This window comes from Pelodiscus sinensis, chromosome 3, assembly GCF_052426305.1.
Source record: "Pelodiscus sinensis isolate ZL-2025 chromosome 3, ASM5242630v1, whole genome shotgun sequence".
Taxonomy (NCBI): domain Eukaryota; kingdom Metazoa; phylum Chordata; order Testudines; family Trionychidae; genus Pelodiscus; species Pelodiscus sinensis.
This window is the reverse complement of record NC_143054.1, coordinates 123,343,334-123,361,913: the sequence shown is the minus strand read 5'-3', so window position 1 is coordinate 123,361,913 and position 18,580 is coordinate 123,343,334. Positions and strand designations below refer to the sequence as shown.

General features: G+C 38.9%; 1 protein-coding gene across 2 annotated transcripts in view; it reads left to right on the top strand.

Annotated features, from left to right (window-relative positions):
• THBS2 (thrombospondin 2) overlaps nucleotides 1-17,285 on the top strand; it is a 52,388-nt gene extending 35,103 nt beyond the window's left edge. For both annotated transcript variants that reach the window (XM_025184058.3, XM_006121970.5), the window contains exons 16-22: nucleotides 2,591-2,709; nucleotides 5,211-5,445; nucleotides 8,318-8,545; nucleotides 9,762-10,033; nucleotides 12,049-12,146; nucleotides 13,981-14,120; nucleotides 15,320-17,285. In XM_025184058.3, the coding sequence (XP_025039843.3) occupies nucleotides 2,591-2,709; nucleotides 5,211-5,445; nucleotides 8,318-8,545; nucleotides 9,762-10,033; nucleotides 12,049-12,146; nucleotides 13,981-14,120; nucleotides 15,320-15,327 (1,100 nt within the window). In that variant the 3' untranslated portion in view covers nucleotides 15,328-17,285. The remainder of the gene's footprint in view (nucleotides 1-2,590; nucleotides 2,710-5,210; nucleotides 5,446-8,317; nucleotides 8,546-9,761; nucleotides 10,034-12,048; nucleotides 12,147-13,980; nucleotides 14,121-15,319) is intronic.
• Nucleotides 17,286-18,580: the final 1,295 nt, after the last annotated feature.

Sequence of the window (18,580 nt, the reverse complement as noted above, 5' to 3'; positions counted from 1 at the left end):
TGCAATTAACATAGCTGAAGTTGCATATCTTAATTTGACCTCATCCCATAGTGTAGACATACCCTGAGAGGGCTGGTTGTATTCATATGTAAGAGAAAATCAGTTCCATCTTATATTTACAATCAGAAATATATATAAAGAGAGGGAAGACTAAGGTCCACCCATCCCCAAGCTCTGCACTGAACATAGGAGTATAGACTCATAGACTTTGGGGACAGAAGGGACTATCACAATCTGAGTCTGACTCTCCTGCCCATTGCAGGCCACAGCACTTCACCCACCATTCCAACAATAGGCCTATAACCTCCGCTTGTGTTGCTGAAGTTGTCAGATTTTATGTGCAAATAATGTGAAATGTATCCACATGAATGTAATAGATGATCCCTGTCCAATGTTCTAGATAAATAACACGTCCCTCTCCACATCCCAAGGCCCTTGCAAATGTGCCCTCTGAGGAGAAATTTTTTTTTCTGACTCCAGAATAATCAGGATGCAATATGCTACTTTTGTTTTTTGTTTGGATACTAAAGGAAAAAGATGTTATTTAAGGAGGTGTCTAGATTATATTAATCTGGACCAGGTTAAATCAGAATTGACCTGGATAATCAGACAAAGCTCAAACCAATCTAAACACAAACCATCCCTTGAATTTTGAAAAAAGACTAAATTAATTTGTTTCTTTGTTCATGTTCTTTCTGGACCTGGTTTTGTCCAGAAACGGAAGCAAAAACATGGAAATATCTTTTTAAAAGTTTGTTCTTGGAGCATTTCTAGCATGGTTGAAATATAGAAGTGTTAAAAATAAGTTTGGTTTTGGATTTGCTTTAGTAATCATGAAACTTTTGGATGTTCATCTGAATTGAACCTCTGAACATTTTGAAGTTCTCCTATCACTCACAACATCAGGTTCATACGAGAGCTCACTGGATTTCTGTATGTGCAGTGAGTGGAAAACATAGCTTTGTATCTTTGGCTGAGACTCCATATTTTGAACTTTATGTAAAGCTCCAGAAACCATACAGATGAAGATACAAACCTACTGTCATTTCCCAGCACTTGTGCCAATCTTGTCTTAAAATTTCCTTTAGTTGTCATGATATAATTTTGGAAGGAGAGGACAATTTGTTGCAAAATGAGGAGGAGGGATGTCTGCTGAATACTTGGCAACATGGTACAGTTAATGATATGCAGGTTATGATAAGATGAACTCGTTTAGTACTAAAGCACATACTTTATACTGCTCTATAGAATTCCTCAGGAATTCCATTGTGATGTAGCATTTATTGCAAAGAATTACTCAAAGGCTGTGTCTAGACTGGCAAGTTTTTCCGCAAAAGCAGGTGCTTTTGCGGAAAAACTTGCCAGCTGTCTACACTGGCCGCTTGAATTTCCACAAGAACACTGACTTCCTACTGTCTGAAATCAGTGCTTCTTGTGGAAATACTATGCTGCTCCCGTTTGGGCAAAAGTCCTTTTGCGCAAAGCTTTTGTGCAAAAGGGCCAGTGTAGACAGCTCAGATTTGTTTTGCGCAAAAAAGCCCCGTTTGCAAAAATGGCGATCGGGGCTTTTTTGCGCAAAAGCGTGTCTAGATTGATGCTCTTTTTCACAAATGCTTTTAACGGAAAACTTTTCTGTTAAAAGCATTTGCGGAACATCATGCCAGTCTAGACGTAGCCAAAAATTCTGAGTAGGTAGTTCCAATTCTAAGCCATAAAATTCCAAGTAATTTAAAATGATTTTTTTCCCTTCTTTTCTAGCAAGACACATTTTCTTTAGGCTCACAAATGTCAAAGGACAAATTCTTTAAAACCCATGCAGTCCTCACACAAGCAAAACTTCCACTGAAATATTTCCTGGGAGTGTTTACATTAGTAAGGAAATTAAGATTTGGCCCACAGTATGAAATTTCAGTAGAACCTTAGCATTACAAACATGTAAGGGATGGTGATTGTTCATATGAACAAAAAATTCATTGTTTTTTCAAGTGTTTACAAGGGGACATTGACTTACTACATCTTTGAAATGTTACTATGTGGAAGAAAAAATGCTACTTTTTACCTTCTTACTTTAAATGAAACAAGCCATTTCTTACCTTGTCATATCTTTTTTTAACTTTCCCTTTTGTTTTTAGAGATTTATGTTTAATACAGTACAATGCTGTATTTGCTTTTTTTTTTTTTTTTTTTTTTTTTTTTTTTTTTTTTTAATTTGTTCCTGCTATTGCTGGATTGCATACTTCTGGTTCCAAATGAGGTGTGTGGTTGACTGGTTAGTTTGTCACTCTGATTCTACATTCCTTAGTGACTATTTCATTTCTTATTGTGGTGTTGTAGCATAATAAAACTAAAGCAGCTTTCATGGACTAGCAAATAAAATGTATCGTTAATAAAACTCACTTCTGAGAGAGGATCAGCATAGGGCTTAAGAGCCACTTAAACCCTCAAAACAGGGCTTCAGGGGAATTTAAATGGGACCTGAGCTCTGCAATGAAATATCTCACTGTATGTGTAGTATTTATGGTGGAGCATTACTAAATGCCAGATTTTTTTTATCTGCTTCAGTCACATTATTTTTTTTTTACCCTCACAGATATTTTTAATGAACGAGATAACTGTCCATATGTTTACAACACTGACCAGAGAGATACAGATGGGGATGGAGTAGGTGATCATTGTGATAACTGTCCATTGGTGCACAATCCCGATCAGGTAAACACTAAGCCTATTTTGTATGAGGAGTAGTGGGTGGAAGGTTTTGCTCTTGATGTGGGAAATCTGAAAGCTGCTTTCTCATCATTTCTAATAATGCTGATCACAGAAGAGGAGATGCTTAAGGAACCAAACTACGTTATTATTATTATGACTGGCATTACAGTCATGCACAGAGACTTGTACCAAGATCGGGGCCCCATTATGCTCAGCACTGTACAGATACATAGGACAGACCCTCCCTCAGAGAACGTATCACCTAATTAGATAAGAGGTAGGAGGGGAAATAGTGACAGAATGGCTAATTGACTTGTCCAAGGAAATATACCAGATTCCTCAACAAAATCAGCAATGGAGTCCAAGTCTCTTGATTCTCAGGCCAGGCCCTATCCATTACACAATCTAGCCTCTAGTGGTAGATACAGTAGAGACTGTCTGGGTAAAGGGTCAGAAAGCTCTTCTATTATCACAGGATACATAATAATTTGCATGATGTGATTTTAAAAGTCTGATATCCTGCAAGTCATCCGTGCAAAATGCTGTCCAAATTTACTTCTGAACTGGAAGGGCCTATTTCTCCTAAAACAGAATGTAAGAACCTGCTGTTGATTTCAGTGACAGTTCCTCAGACCTGTTAGGAGAATCATGCCCCTTCCTCCACAAAAGAGACTTCTCAATGCTTGGAAAAACGAAGGCCACATTTTCCCCATTTTTCATTTCCACATAAAGGCCCATTATGGCAATGATACACTCTTGTTTAGGAGTCAGTTCTCTTCTGCTTGTAATCCACCCAATTCACATGAAAAAAAAACTGCCCTGCTCGGCAACATCATATATGAATATATCTTTTATGATAATTGTGGTAAATTACAGGTTCTGGTGTGAACTGAAAGCAAAAGTTATTAAAAATGGCATTGCAAATTTTCAGTGATCTGACACTTACTATTGCCTTTGTTCAGGTGAATGCCATCGAATTTATAATTATGCAGAGTTACTGCACTTAGTTTATACAAAGTTACTGCATTTAGCTTCACTTCAGGGCTACTAATAACTAAACTTCATTGAGATCAATAGTAGCCACTCATACCTTAAGAACTTTGTCTGGACAAGAGAGCTCATATAAGCACTATACAGCTTGCAGAGACTTTAATAATATGAGGTAACACATTCCCGAGAGAGACTCTCAGGCCAGCTGAAATGCATGATATCATATATGCATCTATTGTGCTTGCAATGTTAATTATGTTCAAGGGAAAAATGTCACCACAGTGCACTATGCTTTATTAAATTATTACATCATATTTTTGCCCTGCACTGTATCTAATTAATACTATAGTGTCCATTCCAGATTTTTAAATTATAACAGTTTTGGTCAAACCCCAAACAGCTGGCTTTGACTGCAGAGTTAGATCTGAATTGTTCATTCTTTTTTTGTTCTATTGGACCTTTAATACTTTATTTAAATCCTTCAATGTAGGCATTAAATTTCCGTATATGTGAAAAACAGCCCTAATTTTCAGGTCCAGCCAAATGCCGCTCTATGCAAAGCCTGAGGAGATTGGGGCAAAGATGTCTTTAACTCCACCTTTGCACTTCCTATATTCCTGGGTCATCTGGAGAATAATTTTCCCCCGCCACTGGAAGGTATAAAAGCCTTAGGTCTGCTTTGAACTTCACTTGGCTTTCCATGGCCCCATGGGGCCTATATGGGAGGGGGAAAAAAGCTAGAATGCAGTGATACTCCAGGCAAACCTCCTACCTTGGCCGCCCTTCAGGAATGTCAATTATGATGAGGACAGTGAAAACTTGGGGGCTATGTCTATACTGCTCAAGAAAATATACAAATGAGGTGAAGCGTGGAATATTGTTGCACCTCATTTGCATGATTAATGAGGCTTCATTTTTGCGCAAAAAACCCCTCTTGCTCAAGAGCCATTCTTCCTGAAAAAAATGTGGTATGTCTACATTGCATTGCAATTAAAAACCTGCAGCTGGCCCATGCCTTGTGAGGGTTCTATAGCCTGGATTCCAGTCTGAACCCAAATGTCTACACTGCAGTTAAACAGCACCTTAGCCCAAGCCTAGGCTAGTTGTGGGCTTTTACTTGTAGTGTAGACATACTCTGTAATGTACAAAGAGCTCCTTTACATCAGGGTTCTTTCCTGTGAGCTAGGTCTGACCAAATTACAGCAGTGTAATAAAGTGAATTTATCAGACCTGTGATTTAGGGCCAACAGGTTCTAACCAATGAATGTGAACTAAAAGCCATGTAGGAAAATGTTCACCAGAGTTTCAGTAAGATCTTTACTGACATCCCTCATATTATAGTGAAAAAAATCACATTTTATTTTATTTATATTTCATAGAAATTTGTTACTACAATATAGCAACTTTTTAAGAAATTACTGGAAGAGAAATGTAGAGAATAAGGAAATATGTCATCCCTATGTTGTGTTTCCTAACAATAAAGATTTCAATTTTGTTTTCTGTCCTTTGCCTAGACTGACATAGATAATGATCTGGTTGGTGACCAGTGTGACAACAATGAGGACATAGATGAAGACGGTCACCAAAACAACCAGGATAACTGCCCCTACGTCTCCAATTCTAACCAGGCGGACCATGATAAGGATGGCAAAGGGGATGCATGTGATTCTGATGATGACAATGATGGTGTTCCTGATGACAGAGACAATTGTCGGCTCATGTTCAATCCTGACCAGAAGGACTCTGATGGTAAGGGCCAGTTCATGTTTTGACCAATGCTGAGGATATTTTTTCCTAAGGATAAAAGAGAGATGATAGCCCAGGCCAATTTGAGCCCAATGGGCCTGTAGCGGGTACAAGCACTCGCCGGCATGGCATCTCCTGCTGGTCTATCTGGGATTACTGGTGTAACTGAAAGCAAAATTTAGCTCATGTGTCTATAGGGAGGATACATTTACAGTGGACTAGTTCCTGACTGCTGCTCTGAGTATGTTGAGCGGTACAGCTAAGAATTGTAGCCCTCGCAGGATTCTACCTGCACTGGGAAATCTTTGGGTGGTATAAAACAACAATAGCAGTTCCTACACCACCTCTTCTCCCAACTGTCCTGGTGTGAAGGGGGCATGGCTGGGGCACACAGGGAATGACTCATACAACTCTCTGTTCTGTCAATATCTGAAATGACCTCAGAGCTCTTAGGCTGCTAGGCTGCTCTAACTTCTATTGAGACACCTGTAGTGCAAGGGTGGCCTGAGGATCTAGGCCACAGAGTTCTATTAAGGCTTACTTTTGATCCTCCTGGTCTTATGTGAAGCCCAGCCCAGCTGGGCTAGGGAGCTGTATGCCAGTATATGTGTGAATGCATTTCTGTGATGACTGTCCCATAGACTCAGTAATATAGGTTGGCTTGCTCTTCATCATCATCAAAGCAGAAGAAATCACGTTCAACATTGGCAAAAACCAGCCTATAAATAAAATCAAAGGATGTTCATGTGCTCTCAAGGATGCGAGCCACGCAATTTTAAGTTGCAGACCTGGACAGAGTTTGTTGAACATGGCTGGCTGGATGAATGCTTTCAATATCGTTTGAAACAAAATCAACTCTGTCAGCAGTCAGGACCACTGGGAACTTCAGCAACATATGCAATGAATAATTAAAACCCTCATATGGATTCAAGAATTGCTTCTTTGATATTGGCAAAAGGAAGAAAGCTGGAAATGCATAGTTTTTATCTGAAGTGTTAAGATAAACAAGTGCAGGAGTGCACAGCTGGTCAGAATTTGGAGTTCTCCTGGGCTGACTGTCAGACAGTGGAATGTGGAACCATTTTCCCACCAAGCTGAACTGCAGAAAATCTTTGAGTGTTTGGTTATTTCCTAAGGTTCATTCTCCTTTGTATTGAAAAGCCTGTACTTGAAGAATACAATGGTGATGAAGTGCACCAAAACTTTTACATCTAAGTGCACTAAAGCCTTTGAAGCATCTAAGTCATTGTCGGTGGCAGGATGGTACGCTTCATAGATTACTGGTATCTTCTATATCCTTACAACACTCATGCACAATTTACAATGAAAAAGGATCACTTGGATAAGGACCAGAACAGATGGTCAAACTGTTCGGCTTTTGCAGTAGTAGCCATTGACTGGTGCTTCCCCAGCAGCCTCCCTTGACTCTGCTGCCACCCCAAACCAAAACAAACATGCTGGTTTAAGAGTAAGGGTGCATCTACACTGCACTGTTATTTCATAACTAGCGTTATTTCGAAATAACAATGTGAGCATTTACACAGCCATTCCGTTATTTCAAAATAATTTCAAAATACCAGACAGCTTATTACAAAATCTGTAAACCTCATTCTATGAGGAATAGCGACTATTTAGAAATAAGGCGTGTGTGGACACTCCATAGCTGCTTTTTCGAAATAGCCTCTCACCAGGGCTTTTTTAAGTTATTCCTAGTGCTTCCTGGGGCTTTAAATCGAGATAGCACATTAGGGAAGCCTTCCTTGGACTAATTAGGGAAGCCTTCCTTGGACTAATTTTGAGGCTTCCCTGCAGTGTAGATGTACTATTCTGAAATAAGAGTGCAGTGTAGATGTACCCTGTCATTTTTTTTCAAGTGTGGAGGACAGTAAAAGGACTGGGCCGTAGGTCACACACTTTCTGTAGCCAAGCGACTCGTACTTGTATTTTTAGGTTCTTTACCATGCTTCTACTATATCTTGCCTTTATTCTCAGATCACAATATAAATACCCCCTTAAACTCCAAACCCAGCACTTTTTCTTTCTCAGTTGACCTGTATAGTGTTTTAATCTGCCTCAGGAGCCATACTAAGGTCTCGTATTTGGCCTATTCTAATTATAAGCATATTCCAAAATTCCAGAGAATTGATTTTTTTCCTAGCTTAACGTTGCTATTTTTTTTGGCAGTGCAACCTGTTTTACCCATAAATAAAATAGTAAGTAACCTACAGCTGTTTTTACATGATTTACTGATATATTTACCCCACCTCCATTTGATACAGATGTGACCCAAAAAATGTGCCCACAGTCTTGAATATTCATGCAGAATGTTGCTGAAGTCCTCTTGTGACACACACTGATACAAGAGAGTTTGCAAAGGAAAACAAAAACAAAAACGTAAAACTTAATAACACACAAGATCCTGCAGGTTAAGTTTTTAATAATTGTGTTTCCTTGGTCAATTTATCTGCAGCTTGGCCCCACAGTTGTGGTAAAGCAAGCCCAAAATGTCATACAATCTTTATTAGCCATGCCAAACAGTTCTGAAGCCTGAAACAAATAGGGGCCAAATTTGTCCCTTCTGTAATTGCACTGACTATGGTTGAGACACATCACAATTGATTCTGGTCCTGAATGTGTAGAGATTATGTAGCCATCGCTGGGATCAAACATGTCAGCCAGCCTTTACCAGCAATATTTCCTAGCGTCTTTTAGAAGAGAGGGGTTTATAAAATTGTATGTAGCAACTTATGTGTAGATTATTTCATAGCTTTACAAAATTAGATTTATTTGTTTCTGTGAACAGCCATTAACTTACACAAATAGAGAAGGAGAAGGGTGCTAATAATGTTTGTGTATTTTTCTGTTCTGCTTGTAGGTGATGGTAGAGGTGATATCTGCAAAGACGATTTTGACAATGACAGTGTCCCAGATATTTATGATGTGTGCCCTGAAAATATTGACATCAGTGAAACTGACTTCAGAAAATTCCAGATGGTCCACCTGGATCCAAAGGGAACAGCTCAAATTGACCCCAACTGGGTTATTCGCCACCAGGGCAAAGAACTGGTACAGACTGCCAACTCAGATCCTGGCATAGCAGTAGGTGAGTATCGAAAAAAAAAAAAAGAATTATCTGGATTCTTTGGAACAATACTGGGTGAACCACATACAGAATAATACACCTCCCCAGACCTGCGTACTGATTTAGTGCTACTTATCTTCATAGCATTTTTACTTTAACTTCAACACTCTCTTCAACACCCAGTGAGGTAGGTAATTGTTCCCATTATATAGATAGGGAAACTGAGGCACGGGTCTTAAAATACCAGAATCACTGTGAGTGTTCAAGCTACTAGCAAACACTTCTAGTCTATTTTGTGTAGCATATCAAACAGTTGCATAGTTGTTGTGGTTTCTTATTTAAATTCCTGGTCACAAAGGAGCCTAACCTAGAATGGATGTGTTCATTTACTGCAATGGGAGTATATATCCTGAGTGTCTGTGAGTGCATGTGGGAGTACATATTTGTCAGAGATTTTTTCTGTTGCTGTTGGTGCAACTCTCTTTGCAGCTGATGAAGAAAAAACACTCTGTATTACCCACGAAAGCTAATGCTAATATAGATAGATATTTTAGTCTCTAAGGAGTCATTGGGTTACTCGTTGTTTTTACTCTGTTTTGAGGTTGTAGATGAATAATCATCAAAATGTGTTACAGTATAAGCCTACTGAGCTGCTTCATTTTGGGTTTTCAACTGCTATATGCGACCCTACCAACAATAACCCCTGCATGCACTTTTACAGAGTTAATTCTGAAAGCTATGAGGGACCGAACATATTCGTTTCACTGATCTGAATAAATATCAGGATTGAAGAAGGCTTGCAAGCATGCATCACATTTGTTGTTCTTCCTGCCAAATGCCTTCTTCTTTCTCCCATTTGGTATTGTAAGGGAGCCTAATGTAAGACACAATGAATCTTAGTTTTTTCTTTATAAAGGCTAGGAAATCATGTTGTTTCTGTAACAGCAGCATTACAAGGGAGAAAAGGGACAGAGAAATGCAAAGACTATACTGAAACAAAGGGAAAATGAGGATGATATCATCTCATCCTCACCCTTGTTTAAGGAATGAGACAGAACAGATATATAAGTTCCATATAAACAGTATATGACTTCATTCTTGCAATCCTCCCTTTTGTCCTCCAAAAAATCCTAGAAAGCCCCAAGGAACAGAAATGGTATAACAGTCTGCTTTTAAGCATTCTGAATTTGCAGCACACTGAGGAACTGAATATCTTGCACATTTCATCCTCTGCCAGGTTTTGATGAGTTCAGCTCTGTTGACTTCAGTGGCACATTCTACGTTAACACCGACCGTGATGACGATTATGCGGGGTTTGTGTTTGGCTATCAATCCAGCAGTCGATTTTATGTTCTGATGTGGAAGCAAGTCACCCAGACCTATTGGGAGGACAAGCCAACCAGAGCTTATGGTTATTCAGGGGTCTCACTGAAAGTAGTGAACTCCACAACTGGCACTGGGGAGCACTTGAGGAATGCTCTCTGGCACACTGGAAACACACCTGGACAGGTAAGAGAATCAAGTCTTCAGACTATTGAGGAGTGACCAATGTTGTAGAAAGGAGCTGACACAAAAATTGGCTACCAATTAAAAAAAGGGCAATGTGGCTCAGCATGCCAATAAGGATAGGGAATATATTAAAAGCATTTGTCAATGTTGTTTTAATTTTTGGATAAAATTGCCAGTCTTTTTAGATGTTCCTTTTAAATATGTATTTGTACTGTGTTTCAAAGAAATGCAAAATAGATGTACATGAAAGAGAATGTGCAAAGTACTTAAAAAGAACCTGAAAACCCCAAAAAGTTTTTCCAGCCTGTAGATAGAATTGGTGTTATACTGCTTCTAGAAACCATTCATGGGTTCTGTTTTCTGCAGATGTGGGTTTAAACATTCACCTTTGGAACATCACATACACTTGACATTTATTTTTCTGAATGGGGCTGTGTTCAGAATGTTTGCCAGGAACTCCCTTGTAGGTCCTGATCATGCAATAACGTCACACAATGGAGCTTGTGATGCCAAGGAAGCCCACTGAAACCAGTGGGGCACCACACAAGCAAGGACTTGATCTGCATGCAGTTCATTCCAACATCTGGGCCTTCCTCAATAGCTTTATTGTGATGGAGATTTAAAAGAATATGCAATAAATACTGAGCCAGTCCTGCTGGAGCACTTACTCCAGTGATTATTCCCATTTCTTTCAATGTAGCTACTCACACAGGTAAGTGCAGCAGGATCAGTTCTATAGGGTGATGGGTGTGTTTGTTTGTGTGTGTGTGTGTGTGTATGTGTGTGTGAGAGAGAGAGAGAGAGCACGTGTGAATGCATGAATAGGCACAAAACTCCAACACAAACTATAGTCCTAGATCTCTACTCCCCTTTACCTTCCTTGCACTTTTTCAAGTGGTCTGGAAATAAATATAAAATTATGGCTGATACAATTTTTGGATGGCAAAGCTTATCAGAGTAGTAAATAATGATGAAGACATGCCAATCATATAGCATGGTCTGGATCACTCGATAAGTTGCTCCCATTCAAACAAGAAATGCAAGCCATACCCACAGAATGGCAACCACATCCCGGAAAGCACTGATTCTGAAAAGTATTTAGGACTTGTAGTAGACAAGCAATTGAATGTGAGTTCCCAATCTGATGCTCTGACAAATATCTCAGGAGATCCTTAGATGTATAAACAGGGGAATAGCAAGTAAGGAGGAGGGAGTTGTATTTGTATACAGTAATGGTGAGACCAGTACTGGAATGCCGCATCCACTTCAAGTGTCCATATTTTTAAAAAAGAGAGTAAAAAATTAGGGAGTGACAAAAAAGCCAAAAATGCTTTGAGTACTAAAAACAATGCCATGCAAGGAGAGACTCTTAAAGCTCAATCTGTTTAATTTATCCAAGAGAAGACCAAGAGGTGACTTGATTACAGTATTGACTTTCTTTTGGAGAGAAACAGAGGAGAGGGGAACTACTAAGAACTGAAGGACACTTTCTAGCAGAGAAAGGTCTAACGGGAATCAATGTCTAGAAGTTGAAACGAGAGACATTCTAATTAGAAATTAGATCTACTTTTTGAACAGTGATGGCAGAATAAACTACCAAGGGAAGTGATGGATTCTCTATCTCTTAATATCTTCACATCAAGCTTGGATGTCTTTCTGGAAAGATATTTTTTTAGCCAAGCACAAATTATTGGGATGAATGCCAAGGTAATTAATCAAAATGTTATGGTATGTGATATATAGGAAGTCAAGCTAGAAGATCTAATGTGTCCTTCTGGCCTTAAATTTTATGACTCTATGAATTGATCTACTTGTTTGAGAGTAACTGATGTCTAACCCAAGATGGCAATTTTCATTTTACTTAATATAAATGACCACAGTGTGCGGGGAATGTAGTTAATTAGCAGTAAATTTTAAAATGATTTTTAGATTCATGACACAAAGTAGGCTGTGATCAGACCTCCAGTTGCTGTAGTAAAACTGTTTCTAATGAGGCATTTGTATTCCTATTGTAGGTACGTACATTGTGGCATGACCCCAAGAACGTTGGTTGGAAAGATTATACTGCCTACAGGTGGCAGTTGATTCACAGGCCTAAAACAGGATTAATAAAGTAAGATGTATTTCAATGCCGACACATTTCTGAGTAATGTAGCTTTTGCTTCTAATGATGTAATGGGTTTAAATGGTTTATTTCTCAATTCCAGTGCTGATATTTTTGGATCATTTTATTAGGTTATTAGTGTCTGTCTTTGGATCATTTCATTAAATTGGAGCCACATGGAGCTTGCACCACTAACCCTTCCCTGCACCCCAACCCCCTCATTCTCAGCCCCACCTCAGAGTCTGCACCCCTAGCAGGAGCTCTCCTCCCCCTGTGTTCCAGGCTTCAGCTCCAGCCCTGATCCCCCTCCTGCCCTCCAAAACCCTCAGTCCCAGCCCGGAGCACCATCCTGCACCTCAGGCCCCTCATACCAGCCCAATCCAGAGTCTGCTTCCCCAGCCAGGACTCTCGCCCCCACAGACCCCAAACCCATGCTCTAGCCTAGAGCTCTTTCCCACACTCCAAACCTCTTCCCCAGCCTGGAGCCTCCTCCTGCACCTGAAACTCCTCATTCCTGGCCCCTCCCCCAGAGCCCACACCCTCGCTGGAGCCTTCACTCCCTCTCGCATTCCAGCCCACTGCCTCAGCCTGGAGCAGCCTCCCACAATCTGAATTCCTCATCCTCAGCCCCACCCTAGAGCCTGACCCTCCAGCTGGAGGCCTCACTCCATCCTTCCCCCTAGCTCCCTGGGCCATCCCAGTAAAAATGAGTGAGTGAGCGAGGACAGGGAAAGTGAGTAACGGGGAGGGAGAATGGGGCAGTGTTTCAAAGAAATGGTGGGGTATGGATGGGGTCGTAGAGGAAGGGTGGGGCAGAGGGCAGGGCAAGGATGGTCAGGTTTTTGCAAATAGAAATTTGGCCATCCTAGGCTATTGCCCTAATCTAATGTGTCAGGTCCCCTTGGTCCTTGCATGGAGCTCCTTCCGCCTACTTGGGATTCTAATAGCAAAAAAGAAAAATTAAGTAGGTTTTTGAATAGTCGTTAAGAACATAAGAACATAAATTATATTTTTGTGAGGAGGCAACAGGCTTACCATGAGTCAATTAAATTATGTGTATATGTCATGATCTAATCTCTGAGCATAATGAGGAATCTGGTTAATCAGCATTAAGTACGACACTCCTTTTTTACAGTCCAGAAGACTTAGTTGTACTAAGAATGGGGAAATTCTTTGCAGATGTGCATAAAATTACTCATGGACCAACACCAGGGCTTCCAATAACTGGTCTATGACTTTCAGTCAGACTGGGAGGAGATATAGCAGAGGAATGACCCATGTAATGAAGTTATACTACTTAGCTCCTGGCGTTAGAAAGCAACATCGTATCACAACCTGACAACTGTTTTTACCCTTGGGGTATGTCTACACTTCGCAGCTATTTTGAAATAAGCTATTCTGGAATAGTTATTCTGAAATAGCTTATTTTGAAATAGCATGTCTACACTGCAGAGAAGCCTCAAAATTAATCTGAGGCAGGCTTCCCTAATGTAGACGTGCTATCTCGATTTAGATCCCTAGGAGGTGCCGGGGAGGAATAACTCAGAATGGCCTTGGTGAGGGGCTATTTCGAAATAGCAGCAGTGGAGCATTTACACACGCTTTATTTCGAAATAGCTATTTTGGAATAGGTGTTAACCTCATTCTACGAGGAATTACAGATTTCGGAATAAGCTGTCCATTATTCTGAAATTATTTTGAAATAATGGAATAGCTGTGTAGACGCTCAGATTGTTATTTTGAAATCACGCTAATTATCTCGAAATAACGGTGCAGTGTAGACGCACTCTTGGAATGTGATTTTTACTCAGTATACTAATCTGAATTTTGTCTTTCTTCACAGAGTTATAGTATATGAAGGAAAACAGGTCATGGTAGACTCTGGACCAATCTATGATTTGACCTATGCTGGTGGAAGATTAGGTCTTTTTGTCTTTTCTCAAGAAATGGTCTATTTCTCTGACCTCAAATACGAATGCAAAGGTTAGTTTTCCAGTGAACTAGGCAATTATGAAAGTTTTATTTATGCCCTGATTACTTCAATCTCTCAGTCACATGGAATTACTTGAAAGAGACTAGTGTGTGTAAAACATATACACTGGGGTAAAACAATGGAAATGGAAAGTATCTTCAGTTGTTGAATGGCATCCTTCTTCTGTCAATCCTTCTGAAATAGCTCAATCAATTCTTAATTATGAATGAAACAAGAGGAAGTTTATTTTGAGGTGATCAACATGCTTCTTCTGAAACAAATGGAGTTAAGCATACTCTTATCTGCTTTCCTGACTCAGAGCATGACTGTACAACATACAGCAGTAGTACCAATAAGTTAACTGCCAGTTGGCATGTTGCAAAACCTTATGGGACCACAACATAAATAAGACAATGGTTCGTTAAAATAGATTGAATCCCATTAATCTTAATGTAAATCGGAATAAACAAAAAAGAAAATGTTTGGTTATATCCCACACATTGCACATGGGATGGTCACCTTCATGTTTGACTCACAGAGACTGAAACAGGAAATCTCTAGAGCTAAAAGTGTGAACTGCTACAGGTTGAGCTAAAGAGCCTACGTTTCCTAGCGGGGAGAAGTAACCACTCATATCCTCTATTGAGTAGAGCAGGACTTGTAACGTGTATTCAGCAGTGAGTTATACATGCCCCTGCAGACACAGGGATAGACTTTCTTTGAGGTGGTATTAAGAATTCAGTGGATAGTTTCAGTTATCTTTTTATAGAAGTGTAGCCCTGGAAGGGAAAGGTCATCTTTGTCCAATTCCCTGGCCTCAAGGCAGAACAAAGTAATAACTAGACCATTCCTCACAGGCATTTGTCTAACCTATTGTTAAAAACCAGATATGGCGAGTAATCATAGAATCATAGAATACTAGGACTGGAAGGGACCTCAAGAGGTCATCGAATCCAGTCCCCTGCCCCCATGGCAGGACCAACGTATGATCTGAAATTTTTAAAGATATAATGAAACCAACCATGATGTTTTTGATAGTATCATGTTTTCACATTGATAAGAACATGACTGTAGAACAGGAAAAGTAATCTTTGTATTACTCAGCCTGCTTCCCTTTACTATAGCAAATTTGAGCACTTGTTCCATTTTTTCTGTAGTTCAAACCAAATATGTCTTCACACCATTAATACCCATTTCTCTCTTGTTTTAGATTTCTGAGCTAAGGTTGCCGCATAACCAGCAAAGTCCTGTCAATGCGGTGCAACTTAGACACCTCAGTACATCCTGGTACTCCCAATTTCTCTTTCTGTGTACCTCCTCCTCCAGCCTTCTGTTCAACTGAACTTGTACCTCCCTGCTGCCAAGAGTGGCTCAGCCAATCCTACGCTCAAGTGCCTTCTGAAAACTAGGACTAATGGGACCGAAATGTGCGCGTCCAACCCACCACTGAGGCAAAAGCAGATTGATACATTAGAACATTTTTGTAAAGTGAAAACTTAACAAGACACATTTGTGTGTGTTTTTACAAAGGAATGACGTTTACATATAAAGTGTAATTACTTAATGTATTTATATATATAGGGCGAAAAAGGAGATGAGTATCATCCATTGTCTTAAACTAAGAGAGGAAAAAAAGTGATAAAACCACTTTTTTATGCCTAGGGGTGACACTTCCTTTGTTCCAATCAGGGCTGGACCTCAGCAACAAAAAAATCTCTGAGCCTAATTTCAGCAAAGTAACAAAGGGACCACATAAATAATACCTAGCCTAATAATGAAGAAGCCATTGGAGAATAAAGTGAAGGTCGCATAATATGAAGATGGCTTGATGCAAAAATATCTTTCAGCCAGTAAGAATGCTTTTACTAACTCCTCAAAAGTACCATATAATAGGTTGCTAAAACTTCAGATTTTTAGTTTCAGATAATGAGTAACTAGAAATAACAATGCACGTTATTTGTACAGACACAGTTGAGCCAGAACTTTAACCTCAACTTAACAAAGCATCGCAATTCAGCTAAGCACATAAGGCTGTCACTGTGGCTTTTATAAAATGGTTTCCAGTTGGCAAGAGTACATCTTATTTTACATTCCCTCTTACTAAACATATTCCTTGACCATCTGGATCAAGTTGGACTTTCCCATTTCTGCTGCAAAAAGCACTTTGACATCCTGAATCCTGATCTAGGATTATGAAAAGGTAGTGATGCTACCATTAACTAATTTGGAAATTAAGGTTCCAATTATAAATATTTTATTAGTATTTATCTTGATTGCACATACAGTTACCTTCTTTGATAATTTATTTTAAAGTATGTCATACAGGGCACTAATAATACATTATTAACAAATAATGCTAAAACAGTCTGTTAAAAAGCATATCACAACCTCACAACCTGAAGCTAACTTTGAAGCAATGTACACACTTCTTGAAACATGCGCCTTTATGAAATGAGAATCCAGCATGCTCTAAAGTAGCACATAATTAAATAAATAATAATGAGGAATTTATAACTGGAACCTTAATATATATACTGTTATCCTAATTTTAGTATTTTGTATTGTTACCTATGTCTGCTGTATATAGAACTTAAAAAAAAAATAATGCTGAAGGGATACCAGTGTTTATTCTAACCAGATACAACAGTTATTCAGTTATGCAATAGTATACAAGTATTTAGCACTTTTTTTGTTTTGTTTAAGATGAATGAGCTTTGTTCACAAAAAACTCTTGGTGGTGTAATTTTAATCACAGATGAGGTTTACAAAGGGAATAATACAGTATCTCTTGCCTTATCTTAGGGCACGGGGAGCCAAATGTTGACTCAGCTCTTTTTTTTCTTTTTAAATAGAATTTACTACTATATTAATTATAAAGAATTCACAATTTGGGGCTTCATTGCACATTGTATAGTCTCTTCGTATTAACAAACCTTTTGGGGGGAGGAAAAAATCCTCCTTATGAGGTTTTTTGAGTTTGTTGCATTTCATCCTTTTGGTGTTTCAAATTGTATCCCCAAGTCCCAGTGAGAAGGTTGGGAGATGTCATTAAATGTAATGATTGTAATGGACGTGTAGGGTTTTGTTTTGTGAAAACAAGACAGCAGTGTGGGGATGTTGTTAATATTTTGATTGTACCATAATTTTTCTATTCTATGTAAATTATTTATGATGATTTTCTTTTTTCTTTTTCTTTTTTCTTTGCGAGAGTATGGATGTGCATGTGTGAGAGAGAGAAAGAAAGAGGGAGAGAATGAGCTCAATGAAACCGCATTTTGTTTTGCCAAAGATTGTAAATAATTATTTATTTGTTTACACAGACAAAATTCACCATTTAACATCCTGCTTCATTTAGTCAGACCATCATTTTTTTATATATATTTTAACATTTAATGATAGGAAATAAAATGCAAAAAGGTTTTATAAAAAAAATCTCTTTACCTTTTTTATAGTTAAACTGTTCCTTTAAAAAGAGAAAGAAAGAAAGTAAGAAAGAAAGAAAGAATTATGATTATGATGCCCTGAATCTCTCTGGTACCTAAACAAACCTGTTGCTGGTTTATAAATCATTTCATACCAAACAAATCTGTTGCTTAGTTACAAATCATTTAGTACATTTTAAGGATGTAGAGAGCAGGCTTTATGGTCTCATTGACAAAAGCCATAATTTCAGTTGAGCCACTTAATCTCCTGGTGAACCCCTCAGTTATTTTTATCTATGACACTATAATTGAGAAATTCACTCCTGCTTCTTGTCATTGCCAGACAAATGCACAGGTTTCTGCACTGGATCTTGGTCAGCGTAATAGAACAGATATATGGTCTGATCATGTAATCCTTCCTCCCACAAATCTTGTTGAAATCAATAGGATATATATGTGTGTGAATCAGAATTACCCACACAATCAAGGGTTTCATGGATGAGTGCCTAGTGGTGATTTGTGCAGAATAAGAAACGAGAAAAAAACTCAAAACAGCGTGATGCTTTGCAAGAAAATGAGCTACAATCATTTGGTGATGGGTGGAAGAATTGGTTTGGAGAATAGAAAACCCTTCATGCCAAAACGTTGCACATTTTGAGAAATACCTTGAACCAAACATTTCTTCAAAGGTCTCAATAGGCCCCCCACGCCCACCTCTAATTTCCATATGCCTTTCTCTTTTGGTGTTCCAGTGGGGATTGGAAACAGAAGGTTGTTCAGGTAACACTTCCAGATACGATCTCAAGTACCAGAAGCATCATACAAGAAAGACACGAAATCTTTTTTACAAGACTCTTAAACCTTTCAAAAGCATATCTGAACTGTTTCCAAATTCTGGACTTACTGAGAGTTATCCACCACTAGCTTTGACTGCCACTTATGGTGCAGAAACAAAGATGGCAAAGACTGTTTTGATATATCTTGGCAGATAACCTCCGAGAAAGGAAAAGTCTAGTAACAGCATAGCACACATACAGGGTCTCTGAAAC